At 40.2% G+C, this 12,783-nt stretch overlaps 1 protein-coding gene across 2 annotated transcripts in view; it reads left to right on the top strand.

The window, feature by feature from the left end:
• Nucleotides 1-12,783, top strand: part of INTS9 (integrator complex subunit 9) — a 69,518-nt gene that overhangs the window by 44,688 nt on the left and 12,047 nt on the right. For both annotated transcript variants that reach the window (XM_085305670.1, XM_085305669.1), the window contains 3 exons: nt 1,039-1,210; nt 6,712-6,836; nt 8,327-8,494. In XM_085305670.1, the coding sequence (XP_085161796.1) occupies nt 1,039-1,210; nt 6,712-6,836; nt 8,327-8,494 (465 nt within the window). The remainder of the gene's footprint in view (nt 1-1,038; nt 1,211-6,711; nt 6,837-8,326; nt 8,495-12,783) is intronic.

Genomic DNA, 12,783 nt, shown 5'->3' with positions numbered 1-12,783 from the left:
ATGTTGCAACACCTGGCAGGGACAGCAGCGTGTGGAGAGATCTTTGATGAAGTGTCTCACCTCCTTTAAAAACTGGCTGAAAGTACTGTTCTGCTCCTTTACATTGTTATTTCCTTGTATTTTGTTAGCTCTTTAATCTGTGTTTTCATTGTCTTAAATCACATATGTTTACGGAAGAACCCGGTTTACAGTTATTTTCATGCTAAGGACAGGAGCATATGCATACCAAGAAAATGCTTGCAGAATATTGCATGGATGTGCTTAGCAAACTAGTCTAGTAAATTGCTTTTTAAGTTCAGCTTTGCTTTACAGATTAGAAAACAAAGGCAAGAGATATAAAACTCTCCTTCAAAATTCAAAACATGCCTTCATAACTAAACTTCCYGACTTAGTAAGGAAATCTATTCCTTGTGCATAGCCAATTATGCTCTGTTTGCCAACTCTAGTGACAAGTACTTCTTATTATACTTAGTTCATTGTTATTAGTAAGTTCAACAATAGTTAAAGGAGGGCAATTCAGAGTCTATTCTTTCTTATCATTTACCAGAGGACCTTTTATACCTATTTTTGGCCCTGTGAAACTCATAGTAACATAATGGTGAGGACAAAACTCCCTGGTGATASTATGATGCACAAAAACCAGATTAAACATCAGAGCGCAGAGTTGTTTGTAAACATGGCAAATAGGGAAAAGTAGTTTATTTTGAATCTGTCAGCTGAGCATTCTGTTCCCTCAAAGAAACTCTTAAGCAGGGAGTGTTTGCAGAATTTCCTCTCAGAAAGTCACCACTGATACCAAAGAAACGAGAACAAGGACTCTGAAGGTCCTGATCCCATGTTCTGCCTTCCTTTTTGTAACTTTTAGGGCAGTAATGGCTAAATCTGATGGAACATCTAGGGAATGTGTAGGAAGGGACTCTGTGATGAATTATAAATAACCTGTAGGTTATTTATAATCTCATGTAAATAAACACGTGGTGCTGCAGAGCACAAAGGCATGAAAAGATTGTAATATCTGGATTTTTGTTTTTATTGCAGCTCATTCAGACAAACAAACTGAAACATTATCCGAGCATMCATGGAGACTTCAGCAATGACTTCAAGCAGCCTTGTGTTGTTTTTACTGGGCATCCTTCTCTTCGATTTGGAGATGTGGTTCATTTTATGGAGTTATGGGGAAAGTCTAGCTTGAACACTGTTATATTCACAGGTAAGTTAAGTGCTGTTCAGAGTATTGAATTAGCAATAGGTTGTGCACTCTGGTTTGGTGTGGCCACATCTTAGGGGCTTTACTCATTTGTTCTGGGGCAGAAGTTTCTGACTTCAGTAGGYGTTTGTCTAAATTAAGACCCCAGGAATGACTGTAGTGACAAGTATAATTATTGTGCCATTTAATTCATTTTAGCCMTGCAGAGACAACCTTTGCCATACAGAGTCAATCATTACTGTTTCTAAGCAAGATCTTTGTTATGCACAACAGTAGAATGCCTACAGGAAATTAATTTTTGGATTAAAGTCAGCTGGCTGCACGTTAAAACCAAGCGAGACCTAATTGATACTGGTCAGAAAGGAGAAACACTTCCTCTCCATCTTCCACTGGAATCACACACCTTTCCTCTTCACTTCTCCTGCCCTCTCATCAAAACCTCAGACTCCTATTTGCCTCTTCATTAAGCTTGTACAACTGATAGCATGTTTCTAAAGATGTTTCTGTCATCTTTGKTTTTCCAGGAGCATTCAACCCATAAGGACCTGGCAGTAGTGATCTGTGCCTCTGTGCCATTTGGCCGAGAGTTTCTTTTTCTTTTTTTTTTTTTTTCCACTTGTCTTTTGGCTGACAGACACATTTGTATCTGGAACTGAAGATACAGCTCTAGCTAATACCCAGGGGAGCCGTTTGTCTTCTCAGTGGTTCAGGCTGCCAGGGGCACAACAGACTTGTCTTTAAGTTCCTCCACTTTTCCCAGTCAGCTTCTAGTGCTGACCCTAGTTTTAATGGATTTAATGAATCAAGCTTTATCCACCTCAGAATGAGCTATAGTTTGCAAACCACTGGGAGAGTTGCATGCAGAGACAATGCCAGTCATTAGCAGCAAGACAAAGTATTTAAGAGAAAGCATTAAGTCTTTAAGAGATCTAGCAAAGGAGATGTCTTCCAAGATCTTCTTTTGAAACACTTCAGAAGAAGTATCAATTKGAGTGACACTGATGCTCTATCCAAATTGACACCTCCTTTTTATACACAATATGTAATACACAACAGAACCCTATAGTGGGCAGTGCTCAGACCTCAGAAAGAAAATAATCCTTCAGGCCAGTGCTGCTGAATTTCTGTGCAAAGAGGTCTGGTATAATTGGCATAACTATTATATATAGCTCTCAGACAGATAAAAGGATCTGTATTTTGGACTAGGCCAAAGTAATTAGAAACGAGGAGAACACTGRGTAGCTGATCAAACCTATCCCACAGCAAGGGAATGATGGAGTCCAATGTTAAACTTATTTCCCCTCCCCCCCCCTTTTTTTTCTAGCAAATAAAACTGCTGGAAAGCACATGACCTCCTAAAGCAAACAGGATTGGGAATGTCTTTTTTAACTAGAGACTTCAGGAGACTTCTTTCACGGTATTGGTACCAATAGGTATCACAGGTTCATTAAGTGTCATGATACTTTTAAAACAATTTGGAAAGTATACTGGTAGATTTAGAGAAGCGTGCAACTAGTGCTACTGCAAGAGGAGGGAGTATAAAAGCGGGGGTTCCTGCTGAGCGCATCGCCCTCTTGCTCCTTGAGACACTTGAGTCTAARGACTGTGCCTTTGCTGGGAACTGTGCGGCACCAGAGCACTAACATAATAGCTCTTAGAGTACCCGTCGCTCCTACAGTTCAGGGTAGTTTCAGGAGGTTTGCCCTGATTACAGTAATCAGTGAAGTACAGCTGTGCATTACCTTGGAGGCTGTAACAAGTTGCAGATGCATTGGGTCATGGTCTTTGAGATTCATTCCTAGTTTATCCTTCAGATGAAACTCCAATTATGGTCTGCTTAGCTTGTATGAGTGACCTTCGAGTGCACAGTAATTCCAAGCACTTGTTGTGGTTTGTTTCTTAAATTTSTCTGTCTGTGGCTTTTTGTCTGTGGATTTTGTCTCTCTCTGCAGGAATATCCACTCAGCAGGATGTTCCTACTTCCATTATGACTGTCTCAGCAGGAACAAAGACTTTTTCTTTGTCTACAGAAATTCCCAGGAGATTAAGTTCTTCTGTTCTTAGTAACTCCAGAGGAAATCTGAAGCACTTTCATTGATTCTCTGAATTTATATTATTTAATTATCCAGCTTCTCCTGTTTTAAGATAAAATCCCCTGCAGTTATATAAGAAATGTGGTCCATTGAAGCAGTATGTGCTAGCAGATGACATTCCAGCKTTTCCTGTGAAAGGCTCCTGGTGTCTGGTAATTAAGATCTTTAAACTCTGAGCCATGAAATATTGGTAATGATGACACTACTTGTTCAGTCCACAGGATCTAGGTAGTCTCCACCTTTCCAATTTGTAATGTAAAAAACAAGGATGAAAAAATATAGACTAAAATTGTAGCTGCTGCCAATAGACAGGACACCAGCTGGGAGTAAGCTGTAGTGCTGCTCTTCTGGCTTCTGGCTTGTGTTATCTACAAATGTTACCACTAAAGCAGTATTGAGTAGATTATTGATTAAAAATATTGAACACTGCTATGCCAAAAAGAAATTCTAGAAGAAAGCATTGTAGGCAGAAGTCTATTTCTTGCTGTCTCTCCAGTAACAACAATGCTTTAAAAACTAGCTCCCTAGGAGATCTTAAAGCAGCTCATGCATGTCACATTAGTGCTGTTCAGTGGAAGATTTTATAACTCAAAGTGTCACACAGTAGTAAATCAAATGTCTTGGGAAAAAGCTAAAGACCTGTAATTCTGTCAGAAAAAAGTCAATATGTGTCCTTGACAAGTGCTGTCTTCCACAAGACCACTGATTTCTGTTTTTTTGGTAGTTCCAAAACAGCTATTCTGTTATCTCTCACGGTTCACTGTAAGACTAGCTCAAGTTATGTTTTTCATCTTTTCTAAATGTTCAAACTTGCTTGTTAGAATTAATGTTAGGATTTCTCGTTTTTCCAAGGCTACTTACGTTCTTAGTTGCTCAGAGAGATCAAAGTTTGGATGCCTTTTTGGATTCCTAGATCAAAAAATCCAAATCTATAGCTTATCCAGGCTTATTTATTCAAAAATGTTTAGTTGAGTAAGTGCTGCCTTATGACATTTTCAGATACAAGCAGTCAAATCTCCGTCAACCACACCAGATGAAATGAAAAAATTCAGTTCCAATAATTTTTCAAAACTCTTTATTTACTGTCTTACTGTACATCTCTAGCAGAAGACCTGTGCTTGACTTTGGTTTTCTTTTTTAACCCAATATATTTTTTAAATATTTTCTTATTTAAGCCTGATTGACTACTGATTGTTTTTCAGCTAATTCCCTTCTCATTAGTGATTGCTGTTAAGCTTACTACCAGTAATTCTCCCTCTTTTTACACTGGTATTTTTGTATTTTGTTCTATTGTCACTAACACATCTGCTTTTAACTAGGATGGCTTTTTGCCCGGTATATTTTTTATGTCATGTTTATGGATTCTTGGCTTTGGGGGCATCCCCTAAGATATTCTGGTACAACGATCAATGTTTATTACTATTTCTCACTTTGATCTTTCCAGGCAGTTGTGATGACAATTGCTTTAAACTTTGGAAATTGCCTCTTTGACAATTCAAAATGTGTCATTGCTTGATGCCACATTCTGTTCTCACAGCRTAAATAAAACCGCATCATGATCGTTGGTACCTAGCCAACAGCAGATTTTTAGGCTAGCAATTAACTTGTCTTTATCAAGAGAATGAAGTTCAATATTGAATTTTGGACACCATGCTGGGTGCTGAACTTACTGTGGTAAAGTTTTAAGGGTGTTTTTTTCTTGTTAGATACATGAGAAATCCAGCTAGTCCTCTCATCAGGGTGAAGTAAGAACACAGGCTTGCTGTGTAGGGCTGGACTGGAGATCTGCTGGACAGCACTCTGCCCTTGACCACGGCAGGTAGCAGATAGCAGGGAAAACTAGAGTGAGCGTATGACTTCTAAACCAAGACTGAAGTCTCTGTGTTTAAGTTTCCTGAACRTTTATCATTTTACACATTCTGAGTGGACACTAGAGAGATACCTCATACCGCCTTCCAGCAAAGCTTGCTGGTTCAAAACTGTACTTCGCTCTGCAGGTTGTCCTTTGAGGCCCTGTGGTTCAAACTGGTTTAACAGAAGACAGTCTTTGATGCATCGCTTTGTCTTTTTTTTTTTTGCACCTATTCTGTCTTTACCAAGCTAATACCAATTTTTCTTTTTTTGCCATTCCCGTTACATGATCAGTTCCACAATAATTTGAGGTAGATAGTGATAGCACAAGCTTTTGCACATCGTTTGATCAGTGATCCCCAGAGTTGGTGGATACATGTATTCTACACTGTGCCACATAATGAAAACATACAGTTTTCAATCATGCAAACAATGGAAAAATCGTATTCTGGTTGTTGTATTGCTCTCTGTGTGAGTAAAAGTGCATTCAGTGCATATCTTTTGCCTGGTAAACTGCTAGTCTAAATTTCACTAGGCAATATTAATATGAAGCAAAGTTGAGACTTACTATGTCTAACAAACTTACAAATTTAAAAAAATAGTAAAGATATTTTAAAAAGTAAAGATAGCAGTGCAAGCTGCTCTAGGTGATCCTGCTTGAGCAGGGGGGTTGGACTAGATTTCCAGAGGTCCCTTCCAACCTCAACCATTCTGTGATTCTGTGAAATTCTAGCGGGCGTTAGGAGGAAATTGTCAATCCTCTATGAAGATGTGTGAAATCACTGTCACAACCCATCTCAGCTCCTGGATAGCCCCTAATGCAAGCAGCTGTCAGCTAATCCTGACTTGAGCTAGAGTTGCTCTATTGGCATAACTGTAAAAAGTCCCAACTGACTGTCCTTCCAGCAAGAGTGCTTCCTCCAGATCCTCATGGGTTATGTTAAATTTTTGATGATTAGATCCTTGTTTTTCCATCAGTCTAAACCTGACATATATGTGTGTGTACATATATACACACACACACACACACTCACATACACATATACACACACACACACACACACACACACACACACACACATATACACACTGTAAGAAAAATGGAGGTAACCTGTCTGCTGCAAGGGACTTTTTACAGTTTCATGAAGATAGCGATGTATATGCCATATTTTTGCACAGTGAAAAACAGGCTGACATTTGGGTTACCTTGTGATACCAAAAAATTTATAAATCTTGCTCTTTTTTAGACGATCTGATTAAAAGTAAGAGGTGATGTTTTTATCTTGATTAAATTTGTTATAAAAATCAAGCAATAATGTGTTGAAATGAAATAGTATTGCTCCATTACTTGATTAAGGTAAGACTAATTGGGGGCATAATTTTCATCAAATTAACTGAAAATAACGGATGGGGGAAGGAAGAAGGGAAGAGATTTCTATAACAGAATTAACATTGCTGAACGACAGCTCTTCTAGATGATAGAACATGAAAACAGAGAGAGGAATTGGGCAGTCTTCATTCATAGGAGGCATTCAGTGTTCTCAACATTTCTCTTTTCAGAACCAGATTTCTCGTATCTGGATGCCCTGGCTCCTTATCAACCTTTGGCTATGAAATGTGTGTATTGCCCCATTGACACAAGACTGAATTTTATTCAAGTGTCTAAATTACTCAAAGAAGTCCAGGTAATGAATTTCTGTTGTCTTCTCTTAAGTTTCTTAACAAACCTGAAATTAGTAGTTTGATTGTGAATGACTTGCGTTAAACAATGGCAAAATCAAGACAATACACGTCTCTCTTTCCATGAGCACACAGCACCGAGCTCTCCTTTAGTATCCTACTCCAAAATAAGTATGAAGTGATTGCCAGTCTCTGCAGAGTGGCTACAGGATCCCTAAAAGTTCAGAGTGCAGAGCGGATGATGTACATACAACCTGTCCTCCTTCTTATATGTATATAGATGTGATGAATTTTTCCTGTATTTTTTTTTCCTATTTGTGTAAATATGCCTGGCTGTGTCTAATACAGGCTTATTGTTCAACAGTTCCAAGTGCTGCACATCGTCAAGAGCCCCTCAGCTTTCACCAACTCCTCCATATCTGCCTCTTTTGGCTGCAGCTAATCCTTGCCTTGGTCCTGGCACTGCTGCTTTGGACTTCCACTGTTGTGTTTCCTCCAAATCTGTTGCTTTTCTCCCCCTGTTTGCGAGATCCAGACTTCTTTTGTCTCAGGAGAATGCCAGGTTGTTCGTGTAGGCTCTGCATTCCCCCTTGGCTCTTTATGGCCTCATTATGCCTGAACCTCTCCTTATCCATTCAGTTTGTTTCTACTGAAATTTGTTTTCTGACTCATAACACAATTAAAATAGTACCCAGTATTGTATTGGCTGAGCTTTTCCTTTGAATATATCTTTAACTTAGAAACACAAAAATAACATGTTCTTTCAAACCTTTTAACAATGTCTGGATCATCTTATGTCATCGTTTGGTGACCGGGTTTGCTGCTATACAACTGATGGCCATTGCCATTGCCTGGTTCTCTGACAAGCATCTCCTTCCATGTTGCTACTGAAGCATAAGGATGTTTTCAAAACAGTTTGCAGAAACAGTGTCTTATCCTTTGAATTCCTTAAATCCTGTGCTGATCCTTGTGATAACCAGCCTGTTTATGCTTTGTTAATATATTACTGACAGTTTATGAAAATCCAGAATTGCCCATTTGACTAATATTTGCAGCCTTGCATTTTGATACGTCTACCTTGCTCCATGCCATGTTGTGAAGGTCCCCACCACTGCTGTCATTTGGTTCCAATTTAGATGACAAGATTTTGCAAGATAAAGCTATTGAATGTTTTACTATTTTCTGTCCTTATGGCATCTAACATGACTGACTGCTGATACTTAAGTGGTGATTAAAGGCACAAATTTAGGCCTTGTTACTCTGGACTGTTTTTCTATACAGGGCAAGGACTGCCTGCTCCTTCAGCAGTTTATTGTGATCCTGATCGGATCTTCTGGATTGCATCTTTTGTATGTTATTTTCATATAAATAAGTTAGCTSGCAAACATCAATTTGCAAACCTCATGATGGCAACAATGATAGTGTGGGTATGCTGTAGAGCAGTGCACAGAGTCTGCCAGATGTTTCTCTATGTCACCACAGTCTTCTTTTCCAGCCTCTTCATGTAGTTTGCCCAGAGCAGTACACTCAGCCACCACCAACACAGTCCCATCGCACAGATCTGATGATAGACTGCCAGCCACCGCCAATGTCCTACCGCAGAGCAGAGGTGCTGACTCTTCCATATAAGCGGCGCTATGAGAAGATCGAAATCATGCCAGAAGTGAGTAACAAAAGAGGAAAAACATGATGGCTCCTTGCTCCTATGGTCAAATTCGAGCTACTGTTTTAATAGCCTCTTTGACTAGAGGAGATACTGTGACTGTGATTTGTTATTGACCAGGAACATGTAAAGCACTTTCTCTCAAGTGGAGGACTAAATAAGAAGCATTTCTGAGAGAGGTTTATCAGTCATGTAAACTAATGGGAACTGAAGAAGCCATTATGGGAAGGCAAAAATAAGTTCAGGTTAATTGTCCTTTGCGAGGATATATCACATCTCAAAATATAGAATGAAAAGCAATCTTCACTAGCCAGCTGGGAGGCAAGCAAGTCATTTTCAGTTTAAATCTGAGAAAACAGAGGCACTGGAGTTTGAATTAGTGGCCTAGGGCCAAGGAAAGGATCCAGAGGAATGGGAAGTTAGTATCAGGAGTTGTTTTTCTCCATCCCTAACTGTTCCTTTCCATGAGAAATCCCCTTTCCCTCAAGGAATACCATTCAGTCATATGTTGAAGCCACAGTAGTAAAATGGCTCATTTGTGTTATAAGTTTCCATAAGTGGTTAATTCTTAGAGACAGTTGAAGTCCAGCAAGTTAATGGGTTGCTTGTAGCTATCTTATGCCCATAACGTCTGTTAATGATTTATTAACCTCATAAAACATACAAATTTACTCATAAAACAAAGGGTAACCCATATGCCACAGACATGACCTTAAAACATTTTTTTGACAATCTGATCAGCACAAATATGTCTGTGAATCAAAAGTGACAGTGGCTTTTTCCAAGCAGATGTTACTGCCCTTTGGAAACAATTGTATAGATGAGCCTGTCTTTCATCAGAGAATAGAAGGAGGGAGTACCCTTAGATAACTAGAATAGCAAGTACAAAACTGATACCCATGTAACAAAATCCCTCAGCCAGTCCACAGCACCTGCTCCTACGATTCTTTGTGGGCCTACTTCATGCCACAGTTCTATAAGGAGGCTGCCCAGCTACTGGTTAGAGGACTGGCAGAAACAAGGGGAGATTTTTTTAATTAGAAAATATACTTGGATGCAGGTTTATCATGGCATGTGTATTTAATTATTTTGGAAGTTTGCATATTTATTGACCCTATTAAGCCCAAGACTAGTAGAATGTGGTTTACATTCACCATCATGATCAAAACAAATCTGATGCTCTGAAGATAATGTTCCACCATCTGCAGAGAGCCAGCACACGGTCTACGTACTGTTTAGATTTCACTTAAGCTTTCTCTAAACTGTGAGAGTGTAAGTGAGCCTTGATATGTAAGCCTGTCCCTTATGTCAGCCCTGTGAAGGGAACAGATACCAGCTTTCCTGGCAAACAGAATGCAAATTAGCACAGATACTACAAATGAATATTCACAAATCCTCATGCGTTTTGAAGTTCCTATCACAGGAAGGGGTTGTCTTAAAGTTTGCTAGACTGGTCCGTGGGAGTTGCCTGTTCAGTTCCTTCCTCTGTCAGAGTCTTCCTGTATGATCAGCACAAGTCTACAACACAAAATGTTGTAAGTTTATCGGTCTGGGGCCAGTGGCAGGTTCGTGGGATTATACTGCACCAGAAAACAAGTCAGTGTTTCTCTTCTTATCTTGGTCTTTTGTGGCAAGCTCCCCTACAGCTGAGGTTCAAGAGTCCATGTGGATTCAGCTTTACTGGCAGCCTCCAATGTGGACATGCTCTTCATTTCTCTGCCTTGGATTTCCAGAGTTTTTAGGTGCTGTCTCTCATTGAAGCTAATGTCTTCTTTCCATATTTGTAAGTAAAAAGAGTATAGGGAGGTAATTAAACTTCCCAAAGYTTCTGGGACATTGGAGGGAGGGTGCCTGAAGACAGTGTGCTGTTCACCAAGATGGCTATGAGTGTTAAAGAAGCACCTGGAATAAGAGAGCAGATTTCCACTGCGTTCACTTTAGCTTCGAGTGTTCAAGCAGAAAGGTGCACAGATAGGAATGTTGAGAGAAATGACCTTTTTCCTCCTCTAACAAATACCAAAACCCATCAAATCGTATTCACACAAGAGTCCTGATTTCAAAGTWATCTGTCTGCTCAGGGAGTGGAAACATCTCCTGTGGTATCCACATCCAAGTATTCTCTCTTAGTTCCAAAGCTGCGCATAACAGCTTGCTGCAGCAAGCTACTTAACATGTAATGATTCTCCTGCAAAAAGCTCTTAAGCTGATACAAAAACTGAGTAGCGCAGGTCGTCTCTGACACCTCAGCAAAGCCATCTTACTGCTGTCCTTCCCTGTCAGTATCAGAGAGATAGTGTTTGCTTGTCTAATGGTGTTGTTTGAGAATTAGTGCCATTAGTGGGTGCATTCTGCCTCTGAGAGCAAGAATGTGATACATGACTGTCAGTAGGATACTATTCTCCAGCACTGAGATATGCATGCAAAGCATCCTCAAAAGCAGGTGCTGATCACCCTTTCTACAGGAACTTACTAGAGGAAGAGTGATGACAGAATTTACAGTAATCACAGACTGTTTCCTGAAAACATCCTCCATTTCAGCAGATGTGGGTCACATCACCCTGTGAGACCAGTTTGCTTCCAACTTGAGCTGCAGAGTGGCAGTAAGGCAAGGAAGGGACAGTACATTGTTTCCCACCCTCTCAGGCTTTAGGCTTTGGGCTCTGAGCCTCAGCAGCATAGCTGATAACTGCAGAGAAGGTAACTACACAATCTCTCCTACTCCGTGTAAGCGGTCACAGCAGTGTCATCTCAAAGGATCCCTATTTGGTTTTCAAATACGTGGGAGAAGGAGGATGCTTCTAGGGCCTTTATTTCCTTTGGTGCTATTCCCCAAAATGRGMAMAAAKWAYTTTCCCCCCCCCCCCCCCCAGTAATTTTTTATGTGCCATCTGCCTGGCCTGCCTCATTCTCCCTCCCAGCAAAAGAGCTTTGTCTGTCCATCCTTTTGTGCAGAGAGGTCATTATGATGTTGGTTTTGAAAGGTTGATGCAGATGGTCTTTGATTTCAGGCAGGATTTACACAGTGGTGGCAAAAAATAGCTGTAGCTTCCTCATCTGCTGGGTGGGTCGTACAAGACAGGATTACAAATATGGTAGATAAGGCTCCCTGATGGAGCCTACTCCTACTGCTACTTAATGTCCCCTTAGTAGCTTTGGCCACGTGACCAAAAAGTTGTCTGAAAAGTTTAAAGTTGTCTGAATCCACAAGGTTTCCTATGCTGCTAGGGTAGGATGTTCTTGTTTCATAGAGGATACACCATTTCTGGGGTTCTATGACGGTTCAAGTGACAGGTGGAAAGGGTATTTTATAGCTCCCAGCAAGCCTTGAGAATTTGGCTTCCACATTTTGAAATCTGCACCAGAGATAAGATTTGGATCTACTCTCTAAAGTACAACTAAAAGTCTCACAAAGGAARGTCTGCTTCAATAAAGTCCTGATCAGGGCCCTCTCTGAACATCCACAGTCTTTTCCCTGAAACAGAGATGCATTCAAACTTATGTCTCAATCTTTAGACCTTCTGAAGTTCCAACAGTTGACACAATATGGTCTCAGTCACTACGAACTGACTATATTCTTATCTGAAATCCAGCCTGTCCAACTAATGTAAATCTACAGATACTACTGGAGCTCGTCTACATTTCAATTACTTTAGTGTAGAGCAAAGTCAGGTCAAGCAGGACTCTTGTATGTTAATGAGATTTATACTCAGAGCAGCTTTTGTTTGAAAAGAGGGATTTTTTTTTCCATCTGAACATGAGGGAAAACTTTACTGTGAGGATGACAGAGCACTGGCACAGGTTGCCCAGAGAAGTTGTGGAGTCTCCTTCTCTGGAGATATTCCAAACCCTCCTGAACGTGATCCTGGGCAACATACTCTAGGTGWCATTGCTTGAGCAAGGGGCTTGGACAGATGATCTCCAGAGGTCACTTCTGATCCAGTCATTCTGTGGAACCCTTTAAACTTTAACTAATTTGTTCTTCTCAGCATCTGCCTTTCACTTTAAAATAAAATAAAATAAAGACTGCTTCCTGGAAATTGGTTAGGCATTGTCTTTTCACAGGAGAATGGTGGGAAAATGGAAAGCACCTTCTGGAGCAAACAGATAAATTAAACAGTAGTGTTTGAGCAAATAAAGTGCCTCCAGTTTAATTAGAGCTGAACAATGGTGTGTATCACTTGATTGCAGCAGCCTACTGACTTCAGTGACTCTGTGSTTTTCAAATACTCAATTTGCAAGTTCTTCAGAACACAGAGCAATATAGGAGAGCGTCGCCATGCAGTCCACTG

This window comes from Rhea americana, unplaced genomic scaffold (genome assembly GCF_003343005.1).
Source record: "Rhea americana isolate MKP2758 unplaced genomic scaffold, rheAme1 scaffold_225, whole genome shotgun sequence".
NCBI lineage: Eukaryota > Metazoa > Chordata > Aves > Rheiformes > Rheidae > Rhea > Rhea americana.
The sequence above is the reverse complement of the archived record's forward strand: the minus strand, read 5'-3'. Positions and strand labels throughout refer to the sequence as shown.